We start from the raw sequence: 18319 nt of genomic DNA, 5'->3' as shown, positions 1-18319 counted from the left end.
AATGTGTTTCCAACTCCATTACAAACCTCAATATGGCTTGAACTATGCCATGATAGCAGTGCATTTAATTAAACCTCCAGTCTGATAGTCATGTCAGAAATTTTGGTGGATGTCTTTTGTTGATTTACCGGAAAAGCAATTCAGTTAGTAACCTATGAACTGGATCCTATGTTACCTATAGAAGCTTGCAGATAATACCTATACGCCAACAGACTGAAGTAGTCTGTTAAAACTGCTGTGAATCAGGTGATGTGGAAGCAAGTTCACTGTTCCAAGAAGCACTCTGCATAATGAAATTCCTGGGCTGACTGCACAATAAGTGCTTTGCTTCATCACAGTCATGCTTTCTTACATCATTACAGTTAAATTTCCAGGCACCAAAACCTACATTGACCCTGAAACCTATGAGGACCCAAATAGAGCTGTCCATCAATTCGCCAAGGAGCTAGATGCCTCCTGTATTAAAATTGAGCGTGTGATTGGTGCAGGTAAGGCTGCTGCAGCTTCCTTGTTCAGCTGTTCCATTTAGGCAGGATCGAAAGTCATACATCATAATGACAGCCAAATAATTATACCTCAAGTCTAGAACTTTTGCATTTACCTGAACTGTTAGAAGCAATGGGGCTGTAACTTGTTTATGAAATCTTAAGGAAAAAAGTGAAAAAAAAAAAAAAAAGAAGCACGTGGTAGAGAGAATCTGTGGATATTTGCTTTTGTGTTGGATTTTTAAGATACTGTTTTTCAAACTATTTCATAATAGTTTGGGCTGGTTGATCAAGAAATGATTTGTTAGTTTTTTAAAAAATTAGAAGCTTCCTGAATGGAGTCTACATTTCCACTTACTTGATTTGCCATCTCCATGCTGCAGTTTCTTTTTTTTTTCTCTGGTACGGGGAACTGAACTCACGACCTTGTGCTTGCCAGGCAGGCGCTTTGCCGCTGAGCTAAATCCCCAGCCCCTGAAGTTTCATTTGTATCTTTTCTTGTGTATTTGTATGTATTAGCTATTTTATGATTTAAATCCTTCATGTAGAAAATTAATGTTTGAAGTATTTAAAGAGTATATTATTTTCTCTATTTTCATAATAATCATAAAGTTTTGTACCCAAGTCCCTTAAATGCCGCAGACATAACACATATAAATACCAGACTTTTAGATATTTGATAAATATTTGCTTCTCAAACATTAAAAGCACTGGCAACATTTAGTATTTGTTATTGTACTCTTATACTTTATTAGGCAGTATAGGTGTATTTCAAATCTAAATGTCAACTCTTGAAGGATGTTTGGTGATTGAATTGAAAAGTACTAGCCTGCTTAACACTTTAGGAAAGTTTAATTTCTATGAAGAGCTCAAACGTACCTTCCAGGTTTAGTTTAATTTTGTCATTCTTTCCATGAGGGATGTGAACCATTTGTGTAGAGGAATGCATTCATTTTAACTGGGAGAAAATGTTTTCTTAATAAAAAATGATTTGAAGGAAGCATATTTCAGAAATTGAAATGTACCTGTGTGTTCTGTTATTTCAGGAGAATTTGGAGAAGTGTGCAGTGGTCGTTTGAAACTGCCAGGGAAAAGAGATGTTGCAGTAGCCATAAAAACACTGAAAGTCGGTTACACGGAAAAACAAAGGCGAGACTTTCTCTGTGAAGCAAGCATTATGGGACAGTTTGACCACCCAAATGTGGTCCATTTGGAAGGGGTTGTTACAAGAGGTAGTTTATGATTGTACCTATCATTTGTTGAGTTAACTGATTGTCAGAAATTAGTACTACTCAGCTGGAAGTGGTGGCGCACGCCTGTAATCTCAGCACTCAGGAGGCTGAGACAGGAGGATCTTTGTGACTTCGAGAACAGCCTGGGCTACAAAATGTTTGTTTGTTTTTTTTTGGTTTTTCTCCGGTACCAGGAACCAAACCTTGCGCTTGCCAGGCAGGCACTTTTTAGCTAAATCCCCAGCCCTGGGCTTCAGAATGAGCTCAAGGCCAGCTTGAACTGCATAGTGAGACCCTGTCTCAAAAAAAAAAAAAAAAAAAAAAAAGAAAGAAATTACTATTACTACGTACATAATAAAAACAAAATTAGGTATATATTGTATATTCTGAATGACTTTTTGTATATGATTAATTCTTCCTATATGTTGCCACTTCAGAGAAGAAATCAAGATAAATGAAAATATGATAATAATTGAAAGATTAGTGTGATTCATGAAGAGACTGATAGGTGTTTTTCTTTAGCTTCATAAGCCATAAAAGTAATTTTTATGTAAGTATCATTTTCTTGGTGTTTTGCTTACGAGACAAGAGTCAGACAACACATCTATCTTTATGTGTATGACTTAATTTTAGATACATGGACTCGCTCTAACCTAACATTTAATGACTTTCCTGAGTTTAACAACAGCACTAGAAATATTAGAAATACTCATATCTTACCAGCCAGCCTCTCCAAAGTTTAGCTCAGGCTTCTGAAATAATGTTTCTGTTTTTTTTTTTTTTTTTTCAATTTTAGGAAAACCAGTCATGATTGTAATAGAATTCATGGAAAATGGAGCCCTAGATGCATTTCTCAGGGTAAGAACTGAAGTTATCCCCCAATTCAGAATATTCCGTACATGCTACTGATATAAATTTGCATTCCATTTTGCCAGGTAAAATGTGAACGTGTTCTGTAAAACCATTTCTATTGCATTTGGGGGAATTAAGTTTATAAAATATACAATTATCATTATTTTTAATTAATGATATGTAACTTTCTGTGAAGACAAGTGCATATACACACACTACTTACACACTTAGAGACTGTTAATAAGATGATAAACATATTAACATTTTCCAAATGCTAAGGAGAATATAATATAAAGAAGTCATTTTGTGTGATCTAGCATGATGTTTTCAACGTAGATTCATAAGCTATCAGGATTTAGAGAAATTTTAATTTAGAGGGCTGTATCTTTATGGTACACAAATGATCATCTCTCTGCGCCATAACCTAGGAAATTCATCAACTTAAGCCAGAGTCCTATATTCAGCATTTTTGTGTGCAGTTGTAGAAATCTGTGAGCTAAAAATACTCCAGAAAAATGTGGTGGCCTGTCTGATTGCAAACATTTCTCAGTCTTGCGAGCAATGTTTCTGTCAATAGCAAAATAGAGGAATAAAATGAAACCAAAATTAGCCACTACAATCATTTTCTACTTTTTAAATTTTTATTCATTTTCAATCAAATATTTGTCCTTTCTTTTTATTTCAACTTGGAGGAAAAAACATATGCATCTTCATCTTTTTAAATATTTTTAGATTATTTATATAATTTTTGCGGCATTAGGGAACACTTAGCTGTCAGAAGTAATACTTTTAGATATTCCTTTTCTAACTTTGACTCAAAAGTTAACATATACTTTCAAACACATGTAAACTCAAACTGCTACTAGTTAATATTAAAATAACAAGTTCACATAAATAATGAAGCAAGTGCCACAACATTATCTTATTTGGTTGTCAGTTAAATCATCACGTGTTTTGTTTTTTCACAGGGTCCATAGAAAATCAGCACTTACTATTGCAATTGTAAATGACAAGCTTGCAGACAATTTTTATAGTGATTTTTGTCTCCTTTGAAGAACAGTTATCTGAACTTCTGTTTTGTCTTCCTGCAGAAACACGATGGGCAATTTACAGTCATTCAGCTAGTCGGAATGCTGAGAGGAATTGCTGCTGGAATGAGATACTTGGCTGATATGGGATATGTTCACAGGGACCTTGCGGCTCGCAATATTCTCGTCAACAGCAACCTTGTTTGTAAAGTGTCAGACTTTGGCCTGTCCCGGGTTATAGAGGATGATCCGGAAGCTGTCTATACAACTACTGTAAGAAACACTATTGCTGTGCTTCTTCATATTCCTAAGATTCTTAAGCTTTTCCTGCCATGAAAGCAGGACTTATACAACATTAAACAGCAATTTCTCTCGAAAGAGGCAAATTGATCCAGCATTTTGGGTAGCTTTTTTTTCCCTTGTGGAAAATGATTGTTGTATTGCAATCTACATGTAAGTGACGGAGGGAAATACTAAGAGTGATAGCATGGCTTCCCCTCTGTTAGTGTGTTCCTATAAACACTATACAGTTCATACACTGCCCAGTCCATAGCTCAAGACAAAGAGATACTCAATAAAAATTCTAAAATAGATTTCCTGTGCTAATTCTCCTAATTCTGTAATATTAGAAAAAATAAGATTGTATGAAAATGTCTTTTAATATTTCATACTTCCCTTCAATTTGTTAGTAAATTTGCTTAATTTTTCTGTCTTTTCTTAGACCTATTCAGTACAGTTGTCTGGAAAATGAAAACTTGTAGGGAGAGTCTTATAAAAAAGTTAGTAACTTTAAATATACTTAGAAGGATTCAAGCCTGATAGACTCTATGCTCTGAGCTGCCAATTAATGTGCAAATACTGAACAGTAGACCTAAATGATTTATAAGCTATTATATACATTTAAAATACCAACTTCTTTTCATACTAGGGTGGGAAAATTCCAGTAAGGTGGACAGCACCGGAAGCTATCCAGTACCGGAAATTCACCTCAGCCAGTGATGTATGGAGCTATGGCATAGTCATGTGGGAAGTTATGTCTTACGGAGAAAGACCTTACTGGGACATGTCAAATCAAGACGTAGGTGTTATACTGTTTAATCAAAAGGGATTTAATACATTAGTAATATCCTTTCCTGTTGGATCATATAGATAATAACTCGTTAAGAACTTTCCGTAGAATTATGACATTGTGTTTTCTCAGTTATCCACAATTATGACTGCAGATTACCACAATGAATTATAAGTTAATGCTTCTATTAGTTTTATCTTGGTTTTCATTCTGAACAGTTATTTTCTCTTTTCCTTTCATTTCTATTGGCATAGAGGAAGATTACAAAGGACGTTTCCTCTTTAATAAAGATACTGATGATATTTGCATGGTTATGTAAAGAAAGCTCCAGAAAGGAACGCTTTGTGGAATGGAGGCGAAAAAGGATTAAGCTGCATATTTTTTTCTTTAAAGCTTAGCTGCCTTTATCTTCTATTGTTCTGAAAAAAATCTGTTTAAATTGCCTATTGTTGCCTATGTCACATTTTAATCTCATGATACAATCTAGATTTTATAATCGATGGTGTTTTGTAGCAATGATTTACACTGCAATCACAAGGAGAATATCCTTGAAAATTTCATAGATATATGACTTATTAAATATGGATATCCTGTTGTTATGAGGACATACTAAGACATAAAACACATTGCAATGCTTTGAGAAAAGGAGCTGAGAACAATTCATAGAAACATATATTGTATATGAAGATACTATTAATAAGTGATCACATATGTGCACAAATAAATATTTGCTTTAATTAGGTTGAACTTCATACAATCCCATTTCTGTCAGTTGAGAACATTTAAATATTGGCAAATTCATATAGTTCAGCCTATTGAAAATGTGAGTGAAATTTAGATACCTGTAGAGAAACTACAGAATCTAAGAATGTTCCCTAGATGGAACTATGTGGAAATTTGGTGAAGATCTTGTGTACACATGATGAGAAAATTCTCCAAGACAGCATCTTGAAGAGTCCAGAAGCAAAAGTCTCAGGTGATGTATTGAGTCCAGCCAAAGGGACTCATGTTTCCTGTAACAAAGATACTAGTTGGGGGCTGGGGATATAGCTCAGTGGCACAGCGCCTGCCTGGCAAGTGCGAGGTCGTGAGTTCTATTCCTGGTACCAGAAAACAAACAAACAAACAAACAAAACAAAGATACTAAATAAAACTCACTGCTGAGTTTTGGAAAAGCACATTATGTCAGGATAAACTGCTGAAATGCTTCTTTGAAGGACTTAGGAACTCATTACAAGTATAAGCTCTTGGAAAGGGAAGAAAAACATAATCAATGCTTAAGGAGAGCTTGCATTGTCATTTAGAATATAAATATGGCCAGCAAACTAGTTTGGAGTTGCTAGCTCTCAAAGTATTGTGTAAACAATGACAGCAATAGAAGCTGGCTATAGTTACAACCGCATTAGTTTTCAAAAAGCAATTATGAAAATGTTATATTAAAACAATATCCTTGTTTATAATTTTAAAACGGTCCATATCACATTCCTATGTCTCTCAAAACTTATATTTAGACAACTAAAGTAAGGCTGCGGTTGATCTGTGGTAGGGAAGGTTATTTTTGGTGCATGTACCTCCCGATATCCATGTTAACTGAAATGTTCTAATTGAAATGGGCAAAATTTTTAATGAGTTTAAGTATTTTGATATTTTGAATTCAGCAATTACATGAAACTTTTTACTTGGTTTTTTTTTTGTTGCTTTATTTTTATGATTCAAAGTGAAAGTCTAAATGATGAGTCCTTTTGGCAGAGGCAAAGTTGTTAATATTTGACAGGTCTCAGTGTCAGAGATTTCATGGACTGTCAAGATATGGCCAAACAAATCCTTGGGGCAGAGAAAGAGAAATATTTACATTCCCCAGACACTTCATGGAGTTTCATTTCTTTTGACACCTTCTTTTATATCAGATTCAAACATAAAAGGGCTGACAGGGATATAAGATGATTTAAATTCAAAGTTCACTTAACTTCCAAACACAATAATGAAAATTATTAAGAAGGAAAAAAAAAATCTCTAATTTCAATACTAACTGCTGTTTCTTTATCTGAAAAATGACTCATAACTATAGACTCATTATACTAAAGATGAATAAATATTTTAAGTGATTACATGGAATTATATAGGCAGAGTTTTGCTCTGACTGAATATTTGGCATCATCCTCTTTGACTTCTTCCTTTCATTTATTTATTTTTCATTTTTAAGTTCTGAGTTAAAATCAGATAGGAATTTATAGAGTACTAATAAATTATCTGATATATCAGCTTTTATTGTGAAATGGATATTCATGCTCTTATTGTATAATATTCATTTTTTGACAGTGACACTGTTAAAATACTTTTAGCAACTGAATGTATAATATTCAATATGCAAGTGGAGAAAAACTGAATAATTCAAAATAATTCTGGGTTAACATTTTTGGAAAAAAGTTTTTTTACATGGCATCTATCTGAAGACTTCATGGAGAGACTAAAGAGATCTTTGAACTCCTTAGCATATGTAGGATATATACCTGTGTAGAGGTATATATTGTATTTTTCTGGACTGATTGCCCTAATCAAATTTTCATGTAGAAATGGTTACAGATAAAGATATTTAAGTCACCTAGATGGATTTAAGTGTACAATTCATTTTGCATTGTCTAAATTTATGAGCTAGACATTTGTCGGGGATTTTAGAAAGCCCTCAAATTTAAAATGCCTTGGATTTTAAAATTTTTCTTAAGACACCATGAAAAAGTGATGGTTACATTTCTAAGCAAGTCCACCAATTCTAGACTGTGATGAATGAGATGAGATTTCTATAATCACAATGAAGGAAGAAAAAAGGTTATGTACAAGTCACTAAGTCAGTTAGTTGTCGAGAGGCTTGGCTTCACTCTGGCCAAAGCAATGAGCAAGAGAAATTTAGGGAAAACCAGTCTGCATATAAATGACCAGACCACACCCAGCTAGTTTATCCCTTGAGTAAAACTTGAGTGAGCACTTATTTTTATTTTCTTATACATAAAACTTCTTCGATTTTAACTGCAATGCGTTAGTTACATATAGACATCTGCTGATAAAATCAAGAGGTAAGCTTTCCAAATAGATTTTCAACTGCACATCCTCAGAAAAGTCTGCAGATTTTAGCTCTTTCCATTAATGCCCTTTCAAAGAAAAATCTTTATGTAAATATGGTCAAGCATAATAAACACTGCAAAAACTTGAAAATCCTCTTTGGGCTTTCACAACAGCTGTCTTTCAACTGAACTTATATCTTCATTAACCCAAAAAAAGGTTCTTTGCTTTTGAGTTATGAAAGCTTCAAATTATTGTATAGGTTTTATTCTGTTTGTATTCCTCAACAAAATAATTTTTTCTTATTTTAGGGTAGATCAATAAGTTGTTAATTTTATTAGTAGTTCGTCATTAGGATAATAAAAAAATAAGGTTCCATAAAGATATAGGACATAAAGATAATTCCTTCAAATCATCCATTAAGTCTTTAATACCTTTAAAATATATTTATAACTAAATTTATTCTTCACTAGATTGTAAGCCCTCCATTTTATCCATTGAGTAATCACCACTGATTTATGACTTTGTATTTTTTCATATTAAGATAGACATAAAACTGCAAGATATTTTGCTAAAACCTTGACATAATCCACTAAGTGCAGTCCAGCATGTTTAATTGTAAAAATGTAGGTCATGTTATTGTGAGGTTAATGAAATGAAAATGAGCCTTAAGCAGAAGACAGAAACTGATCTTGTTATATTCCACTTTGAGTTATTACAGGCCCATCATGATGATGTCTTCCCAGGCTCCTTTTTAATCTAATTATCATGGTCACACTGTGATAATATGGAAACCTTTCTCAATCAGTAACTTTGGCTTTATTTCTATGTATTTCTTAACAGTATATGACAAAGCAATGATCTCTGGTTTGCCGCTGAAGTCCTTTAGAAAATGCTGCTTGCCCTTATCACTTCCTGTTCTTCTGGGAACATCTGGATGTAGAGTTTCTATCAATATTTTCTCTGACTCTTATTAGTAGTAAGGGTACATCAGCGCAGACAAATCCAAGGGGTTTCTGGTAATTTTACAAATTTTAAATGAGTTCAGTAAATAAGCACATAATCCTCTAAGAAGTAAAGGTTCAGTCATTTCATCTACTTGCTTCGTTGTTTCCAAGAATATGTAACTATTTGCAGAAAGTATTCCTTATTGTCCTATTTGGAAATACAAAGCCATTCACAACCACATAAGCTCTTTTTTTTTTTTTTTTTTGGTTTTTCTGCGGTACCAGGAACCGAACTCACGACCTTGCGCTTGCCAGGCAGGCTCTTTGTCGCTTAGCTAAATCCTCAGCCCCCCACATAAGCTCTTAATCAAATTCTATCTCTTTTGTTGGCAGCTGTATGATATTGGCCCTTTCTTCTATCTGTATGTGCTAAAGATTATTTTCTCTAGAGTCAATATAATAATAATACCTATCTAACCAGACTTTTATAGAAATCAAATGAAATAATTTCTGTTTAAAAACCAGTCATAGAGTAAGTATTAAGTAAATTTTTTTCCACTATCATTAGTTGTGTACTTAACAGGTAAGTTGTTCTTTGATTTTTTTTTTTTTTAACCACATACAAATTGTAGAATCTTGAGGTTCAGTTTGTGACCAAGTAATTTCCTATTGGCAGACTTATCCTCAAAGGGAATACTTTAGATTATTCCGAACCACCCTAAATTATACAGAGGAATTCCCAGCAAACATCTGTAGTGCTCCCCTGGTCAGGGAAATGATTATCAATGGGAGCTTTAGGATCCCAAATTCCTTCCTCTTGTTAGGAGACTGCTTGATGCTTTATACTCTGCTGCTGCTCCTTTAAAATTTTGGAAACTTACGTGGCAAGAAATTGTGCTTTGTGTTGAGATCAGTATTGTTCCTCTGCTATAACAATAGGCTTCATCAGGTTTCTATAATGTAATTGTTACCTAGAGAGGTCCTTTAACTCTTTCATTCCTGTAAGAGTCACTGAGCGGCAGGCACTGTGCTCTGTTCACTGACACAAAGGGTTAAGAATACATTGTGCTCACAGCTCAGGAGTTCTGAATGTTGTGATAAAAGCTTGATGCCCTGTGGAAGAAACGTAAGTCAAGAAGATCATGAACAGATTTAGATTTATATTTTAAAGGATCAGTGGAAGGGAAGAGAAATTCTATCTGCATCGTTTCGTTAGGGATACCTGAAGAAGCAGCAGGCAGAGAAGTAGATTAGCAGCTGATGGAAAATTGAACACTGAACTAAGTTATGAGCAGTAGAGTTCAGTTCCATCAAATCAGAAGGATATTGCATATGCTCAAATTCAAGCAACTTCAAGTAAAGGAAAACCATTCTTTAGCCAATGAAAAAATGTCCCTGCAATTGCTTATGATGTGGCTATTTTGAGTACATAAAATTTTAGAAGTTAGAGTTTATTTATTCACAAATGAGACCATTGTTTAAATCATTCAACCAAGCTTTCTAAAAGTACACAATACTTGCTTTTATCTAAATTATTGAACTTATAACACCTTTGGGTCCAAGTACAGTATTATTACTGGAATATTACACAAAACCACATGAAGTTTTTCTCATTTAAAATGCTTCTGTTAGTGTAGAATTCCTCCTCTACTTATATATTTGTGATCTTTGCAGAGTTACCATTTGTGTATGTTTGCTTAGAGGAGAAATAGCTTTAAAGAGGGATATTTCAGATGGGTGTTTACAGTGATCCACCACATATAATTATATTGTCAAAAACTTTAAAATTCTAACAGATGGCTTCTGTTAGCATTTGTTATCATCACTGCTTATTTAAGATCACTTAAAGCTAAAGTATTTGCTCTGTAATTTTTGTTTAAAATAAAGTCCTTAGGAAAGTAGTTCATGCTAGGGGACTTTGTAAAGACTTACCGATGGGACAATGACCATATACTTCTTCAGGGAGTGAAAAATACTTTTCTAGTACTTAGTATATATTGTATTTAAGATGTAGAATCATCAGAAAGTGGTAACTGAGTGGTTATGTGCAAAAGAAAAGGAAGGGATGATGTTTTCAGCCTTTTGACTGCAATGACTGATACTGCCATTAAGTGAAATAGAAAAAGGTCAGAAGGAAAATAAGTTCAAGTTTAAATTTAGAGTGAGAGACACCTGTGAAGCTTCCTGCTGAGACAATAGGAGGCTGATGGAAGTACTATGACCTTGTGACTAGGAGAGGATTAGAGCCAAGATTTATATTTGCAGTACCTTTCAAATGTACTATAATTAAATTTATCTATTTAACTTTTGTATTTTATCAGTTTAACCACACAGATTTTCCTGCAATTAAATTTTAAAGTAGATTCTTAAATTTTCCACATATTCAAAAGATTTTCCCCCAAAATTGTCATTGCAATTATGTTAACATAGTTTTATTATGGTGTTCTTAAATGTCAATATGAATCTCCTGGACATATTTCCCTAAAGATATTAAGGTCATTAGCATTTATTAAAGCCACCTTTTGTCTGTCTACTTATGACTTTATTGTCTTCAAAAACTTGTTATTTTTTTTTTTCAGGAAGTCATTTTGTCTTCCATTTTTACTGCTATTATATGTGTCAATGGATTGTTATTCCCCTTTGAATAAAGTTCTTCGTATTTGTGTTTTTTATCTTCACATTATCTTCTCTGTGCTACTCAGCTCTTTAAAAATGTTTCATTTTTAAGGTCTTCTGTTTTCTGTGTAAATAAAATATTTGCATAAATAAGTTAGACATTCTGATTGTCAGGTGGAAAAGTTCGTGAAAACCTATTTTTAATTAACATTCCAAGTTTGAAATGAACAGGGTCTCAGGCTGCTATTACATATGCATAGAGGCATGCTAATAAAAGTTTAAACACCAGGACTCTGGGTGAGGAAACCCTTCCTTTTAATTTTTTCCATCCTCCTCTACGTTGATTTCTATCTGCTAGCATGAAGGCTCTGGATCTGAGTAGGAAGGAATAGGATCACTTTCTGTGATCCAGCACGAACTGGCTCCACACACCAGTTACAACAGTTAACGACTAAGCTTGTCATTTTTTAAAGGAATAGTTGGTTGGTAATATTTTCTGTCATTGTATATTCACATATTTTGCTGTCTGTTTGAAAGTGTCATTTGCACTCATCTGTGGTGAATCTTTTATTACTCTGAGTAATTTAATTTCCTTTTCCACTTGCAGACTTTTTCTTAATTTATAGCCAAGATGTATGCTCACAATTTATAGAAGTAAAATAGTTCCATAACATGCTCCCTTTTGAAAACTTCTGGGATGACATTAAATATGTTTCCATCTCTTGCACCTTGGTGAACTTAATTGCTGCTTCCTATTGCTGAATTAACTAGAAAATGTCATCATATCCTGCACTTCATGAGCCCCTTAATAACATGCTTAATATTTATGAATGTTTTGGAAAAAAAGTAAGTAAATCAGTGTATTTGCAAAGCAATGTGTCTCAGTCTTATCTGGATAAATAATACTGCCTACCAAGCAGTTCCTTTGATTGTAATTGAAACTCAGTAATATTTTAATGTCCTCTTGGCTGTCAGGTTATAAAAGCAATAGAAGAAGGTTATCGCTTACCAGCACCCATGGACTGCCCCGCTGGCCTTCACCAGCTCATGCTGGACTGCTGGCAGAAGGAACGTGCTGAGAGGCCAAAGTTTGAACAGATAGTTGGAATTCTAGACAAAATGATTCGAAATCCAAATAGTCTGAAAACACCCCTGGGAACTTGTAGTAGGTAAGAAATACTTGATGGGAGAGAATCTGGATGACATTAACATATTCCCATAAACCTTTTATCTCATTAACCCCACTGCAATAATTTATTGATTGCTGTATTGAAATGTTAATCCATATTACATACATTTACAGTCATTTTTCTGGGTGGATGGTTTACCTAAACTACTGTTTAAAGAGAATTTATTTATTATTTTCTCTTAAAAATTGTACAACTCACTTTCTCTTTCAGAAAACTTGCTAAACTGAATTTTGTGACAAAGTAGCATTTTATTTTTGCAGTACCAAATTGTATGGGTTTTTATTACTGTTGACCTACTTTTCATTATATACATATTGCCTTCTTCAATGTTTTGCTTTAAGTTTTTTAATAAAATGCTTCTGTGAAGTTAAAGTTTGCAAAAGTAGCTCAACATATGATTTAAGCGGTACATACATTTGAAAAGTCCACTCCTTCTTCTCATTTGGCTTTCTCCATTGTAATGCATATTAGTGGTTATTCAGCTCCAGGTGCCGGGAAAACTTGATACTCTGACCTCATTGGCAGCCACGGGTCAGGCCCTTGTGCAGGTGCATGAACTCCTATGGTCCACACAAGATGCTGCTGGGACAGTGGACACACAGAATTCTAAATAGCACTCTTGTAGCCTGAGGAAATTAACACATACCCAGCTGTGCTTCCTTTACTCCCATTTATATACTTTTTTTTTCTCTCTGTCTTTTTGAGACAAGGTCTTGCTATGCAGTCAGGCTGGCCTTGAGCTCACTTTGTAGACCTGGCTGGTCTTGAACTCTCAAGATCCTCCTGTCTCAGCCTCCCGAGTGCTGGGATAACAGGTGTGCACCGCTACACCCAGCTCTTACGTACTTTTGAAGAAGCAAATGAATAAATATTTACTAATTTAAATACCCATCAGCTGTACTTTTAATAACATGTGGAAGATACAACCTAATGGGTATCACATCAAAATAAAATTTAAATTCAGGAATTTGTGTTTACTGGGTAAGCGGCATACTCTAGGTTTTTATTATCATACCTGTTCATCTGTGCCTGTATAATAAATTAAAATATTTAACTTTACTCCTTATACCATTATTCTTGTGTGGCTAAGACATTACTATACTTTTTTGGTTGTTCATGTGACTATTTATTTTTTCTGCTTTATTTTTATCTAGGCCAATAAGCCCTCTTCTGGATCAAAACGCTCCCGACTTCACTACCTTTTGCTCAGTTGGAGAATGGCTGCAAGCTATTAAGATGGAGAGATATAAAGATAACTTCACAGCGGCTGGTTATAACTCCCTTGAGTCAGTGGCTAGGATGACTATTGAGTAAGCTGAAACTTTTAAAATTACCTTTAACAAGTGATTAGGTACAATCCACATTTCCTACATTGGCTAGCTTCTCTCTACTAAACAGATAAGAAGCACAAAATCGGGGAAGAAAACATTCCTTCAAAAAGTGCTTACTTTGTAATAGGCCTTTTAACATGCGTTTATTTTAAATCCTCACGGTTAGCATTTGATGATGGGAATAGTTGTGTACCTATTTTATAAATGAGGAAGGCAAGGCTTGGGTAGATTCAATCTCTTCTCTAAGCTAACTTGGCTGGTATATGACAATTACTGCAGCAACACGGGTGTTCTAGACACTACCCAGTGAGGCTTCCTCTTTCTTTAACTACTGTATCATTTAGGTTCCTGCTGTCTAGGAGAACTTTTCCCACTGCAGAGAAGAATTTCTTGTACCATGTTTATATCAGACACTAAAAAACTCACAATCTCATGTCCAATTCCAAAATACATTAGAATGTCCAATATAATTCCTCCCTGATGAGGTCTTAGGAAGCTTAATTCAAATAACTATAAGAGTTTTATTTACTCTTTGGGAAGTATGTGATTGATTGAATTGTTTTAACCCTAAAAAATGACCCAATAGAACAACTTGTGAAATTGCTATACACTTGAAGTTAAGAACTAAATTTTGCTTCCTAGCTGCATTACTGACTGTGTGGGTTTAGAAAATCTGTTTAACATCTCAAACCTCAGTTTCCCTGCCTACAGCACAGCGCTCATGGGAGATGTAGTCCCTCCCAGGCAGTGTGTCTAAAGCTGAGAAACATTATCAAGATGCCATTTGTGGTGTTCTTTCTTTCTTCCTTTCTTTCTCCTTCCCTTCCTTCCCTTTCTCTCTTCCTTCTATTCTTTCTTTCTTCCTTCTATCCCTTCCTTCCTTCCTTCCTTTTTTCTTTCCTTCTCTGTCTCTCTCTTTCTTTCTTCTTTTTTCAAGACAGTCTCACTCTGTAGTGCAGATTGGCCTTGAACTCACTATATAGCCCAGGCTGCCCTCAAACTCACAGCAATCCTCCTGTCTCAGCCTTCTGAGTGCTGGGATTGCAGGTGTGCACCACCACACCCAGCTATGAAAAATTATTTATGTGCTGACATGAGAAGGGCTTCACATTTCCCACATGAAAATGAAACCAGCAATCAAATGCTCTTCCTGGTGTACATCAGGAAATGGTATGTACGTGAATTTAAACATGTGCGTGTTCTCTTGTTTGGTTTTATTCAAATCTGTATGTGGGTAAAAGTAGTATATTCAGAACTGGTCCTCACAGTAATCTGAAAAACTATGCTTCTTAAAGTTCCTGCTGTGAAATACTATAGTATTATAATGCTTTAGCTTCTTTTTGTTTTATTTTGTTTTTGCTCCTTGTAAAAAGCTAAACTCAATCTTTCTGGCTATTAGAAAAGGCAAAATTGCATAAATAGGTACAATAAACATTTCAAATTTAACAGTAAGCATTGGACTGCTTATAAAATGTTTCCCCTAACATATAGCCAAATAAGTGAACTGAAGTATACAATAAATAACGTGCTTAGAATTACTAACACAATAATTAAGCTCCTCAGTATAAAGGTTTTGATTGACCAGGGGTGTTGTCTCACATCTGCACCCCCACCTACTCCAAAGACTGAAATAAGAAGACCCTAAAATCAAGGCCAGCCTCAGCAACTTAAACTTTAAAAAATTATAAAAAATAAAAAAGGTTGGGGATATCGCTCAGTGGTATAGCCCTTGCCAGCAAACACAAAGTATGTAAGTATGGGATAACCCTGGTAATTCCTGACTTTCCTACTATATCTCAGGGGGTATTTCTATCCACACAGTATCCTATTTGTCTGATTAAAACTTGTAGGCCCAGCTAGATTCCAAAGTACATTTCAAATAACATTTCCTGACCATATGTTCATAATAATTGTAAAGATTTGAACAACACTGCATATAATAAATACTTCAGAACAGTTCAGAAATAACCTCCATGGCAAGTTGAGAGCGTAGAATGTAGATGGTATAGGTTGCTAACGTAATCCCTGTAGAAATACAGTCTGGTACCAAGAACTCTGAAAGGTAAGAGTAGCTAGTGAAGCCCCTGAGGACAGTTACAACTTACAAATTCTTTGTAAAGTCCCTAATAAAAATATTTGTCTTTTTCAGAGATGTGATGAGTTTAGGGATCACACTGGTTGGCCATCAAAAGAAAATCATGAGCAGCGTTCAAACCATGAGAGCACAAATGCTACATCTACATGGAACTGGCATTCAAGTGTGATACGCGCTTCTCCCTTATGAGGGAGTTCACAGACTTCAAGAGAACAGTACTGGCCTTCAGTATATGCATAGAATGCTGCTAGCAGACAGGTGATGTACTGGGTCCTTCCGACAGAAGAGAAGATGTAAGAAGCACCTATAGACTTGAACTCCTAAGTGCCACCAGAATATATAAAAAGGGAATTTAGGATCCACCACTGGTGGCCAGGAAAACAGCAGTGACAATAAACAAAGTACTACCTGAAAAACATCCAAACACCTTGAGCTCTCTAACCTCCTTTTTATCTTAAAGACTTTTTAAAATGTACATAAAGAATTTAAGAAAGAATATATTTGTCAAATAAAATCATGATCTTATTGTTAATGAAATATTTTCCTTAAATATGTGATTTCAGGCTATTCCTTTTTAAAATCATTTGTGTTTATTCTTCATAAGGACTTTGTTTTAGAAAGTTGTTTATATCTTTGAACCTTTTTAGTGTTAAATTTATGACACCTTACTACACTGGGTACCTTGAAAAGAATCTCAGAACAAAAACCAACAAAAAATAGCATGAATTAAGATTTATCTTTGTCATAACATTGGTATCCTTTTTGTGCCATTTGATTCTGTTTAATCAGTGCTGTTTTGATATTGTTTGCTAATTGGCAGGTAGTCCAGAAAACGTTAGTTGCCAAGAGCTCTGATATTTTTTAAAAATAAATTTTTTTGTAAAAATGAAACAACACACTAACTTTTCAATGAAAAAAGAAAAGCAATAATGATCCATAAATACTCTAAGGCACTTTTAACAGATTGTTTATAGAGTGATTTTACTAGACAGGATTTAATTAACAAAACTTAAATTTTAGGTTCATGACTATATTTAAAAAAGATGAAGCACTTCATCTGAAGAACGCTGGTGAACGCAAGTCTCTGAAAGCAAGAACTATCCAGTGTTAGCTAAAGTTCTTCTGAGTATATCAAGATTTTTCAGTCTTGTGACATTAAGCAATTTAAGAGAAATAGTTAACATATATTTTCTATTCTTTTCTGTTGAAATGCAGTCCAAATATGAAAGGAAAGAAATTATGTTTTATACTAGAACTCTGAAGCATGATAAAAGGGGCAGTTCACAATTTTCACCATTCGAAAACAAATCTGCTGCATAGAGTATACCATTGCGGTTAAAACAAAACAACACAAAAAGTCTTTTATTTGTGAACACTGATGCGAGAAACCTGTTCATTGAAAGAACTCTTTTTATCCTGGAAGGAAGAGGCTAAGGATCTGGCTTTTTTAAACAACAAACTTTATTTATTAAACCACATTATTTGATTACTGTGTTAGAATTTCATAAGCAATAATTAAATGTGTCTTTATAGCTATTTCAGGAATGTATACATATTGTGAGTAATGCTTTCAAAAGTTATGAAAATCATGAACTACCCCAGAATTGAACTGTTATACTTCCAAAGAAAATTGGGCTGTTTATAATGATTTTAATAGAGAAAGATCCCAGGGATCGGTCATAATTGGTCTTGTTTGATAATGTGGACATCCACAAACAAACAACAGAAACAAAATCTGTAAATGTTCCTTTGTAAAACTTGTAAATTTTATTTATACTGTCTTGTTTTGTACACACATTTCTCTGTAGTGGGCTCTGAATACATTGAAAATGCACTATATTTTTCTATTTTACTTGCAGAGCATCACAAAAGAACAGGTATTTTCAGTGCTACATTATGTGTTTTCCCACATTTAGGACCAAAGATGGCTATAGAAAAACTCAAATGGATCGCTTCCCAAACCCCTCCCCACCCTTTTTTTTTCCTTTTAAATCACTGTACAGTGTTATTTGATATTTTAATTTATTTTTTGATTGACTAGAAGATCATTTTAATTTCACTAAAATGTTTTTGTCCCTAAGGAAAAAAAATCTGTAAAAATAATTTTAATTAGCGTAATACAGTCACCTAGACACTTCCATTTGTAATCTTTGTAATAGACTGTAAATATATTTTTGGAACTATAACACAATGTGCTTGAGGGTTATTTTTCAGTGTCTGCAGTGTATACAAGTGTTTATACTAAGTACAGCACTTTACAATCCTAATCAGTAGCATTGGCCTTTGTGAGAATGAGTGAAAGAGTTTGAGTGAGTGTTCTTAATTCCGTTTGGATTCTAGACTCACTAATAATGAAGTTCTTTTCTCGTTCATAGCTTAAGGTGCTTATTTTTTCTATTAAAATTAAATTAACAAAA

General features: G+C 34.2%; 1 protein-coding gene across 3 annotated transcripts in view; it reads left to right on the top strand.

The window, feature by feature from the left end:
• Window positions 1-17940, top strand: part of Epha7 (EPH receptor A7) — a 163273-nt gene extending 145333 nt beyond the window's left edge. For 2 of the 3 annotated variants that reach the window (XM_005377772.2, XM_005377770.2), the window contains exons 10-17: window positions 363-488; window positions 1532-1717; window positions 2514-2575; window positions 3661-3870; window positions 4526-4675; window positions 12262-12455; window positions 13631-13786; window positions 15957-17940. In XM_005377772.2, the coding sequence (XP_005377829.1) occupies window positions 363-488; window positions 1532-1717; window positions 2514-2575; window positions 3661-3870; window positions 4526-4675; window positions 12262-12455; window positions 13631-13786; window positions 15957-16071 (1199 nt within the window). In that variant the 3' untranslated portion in view covers window positions 16072-17940. The remainder of the gene's footprint in view (window positions 1-362; window positions 489-1531; window positions 1718-2513; window positions 2576-3660; window positions 3871-4525; window positions 4676-12261; window positions 12456-13630; window positions 13787-15956) is intronic. The other variant, XM_005377771.2, reaches the window with a different exon arrangement.
• Window positions 17941-18319: the final 379 nt, after the last annotated feature.

The sequence above is a fragment of the Chinchilla lanigera genome, unplaced genomic scaffold (assembly GCF_000276665.1).
Source record: "Chinchilla lanigera isolate Chin_1 unplaced genomic scaffold, ChiLan1.0 scaffold00010, whole genome shotgun sequence".
In the NCBI taxonomy this organism is placed as follows: Eukaryota; Metazoa; Chordata; class Mammalia; order Rodentia; family Chinchillidae; genus Chinchilla; species Chinchilla lanigera.
Note: the sequence above shows the minus strand (reverse complement) of the source record. Positions and strands in the feature narration are given on the sequence as shown.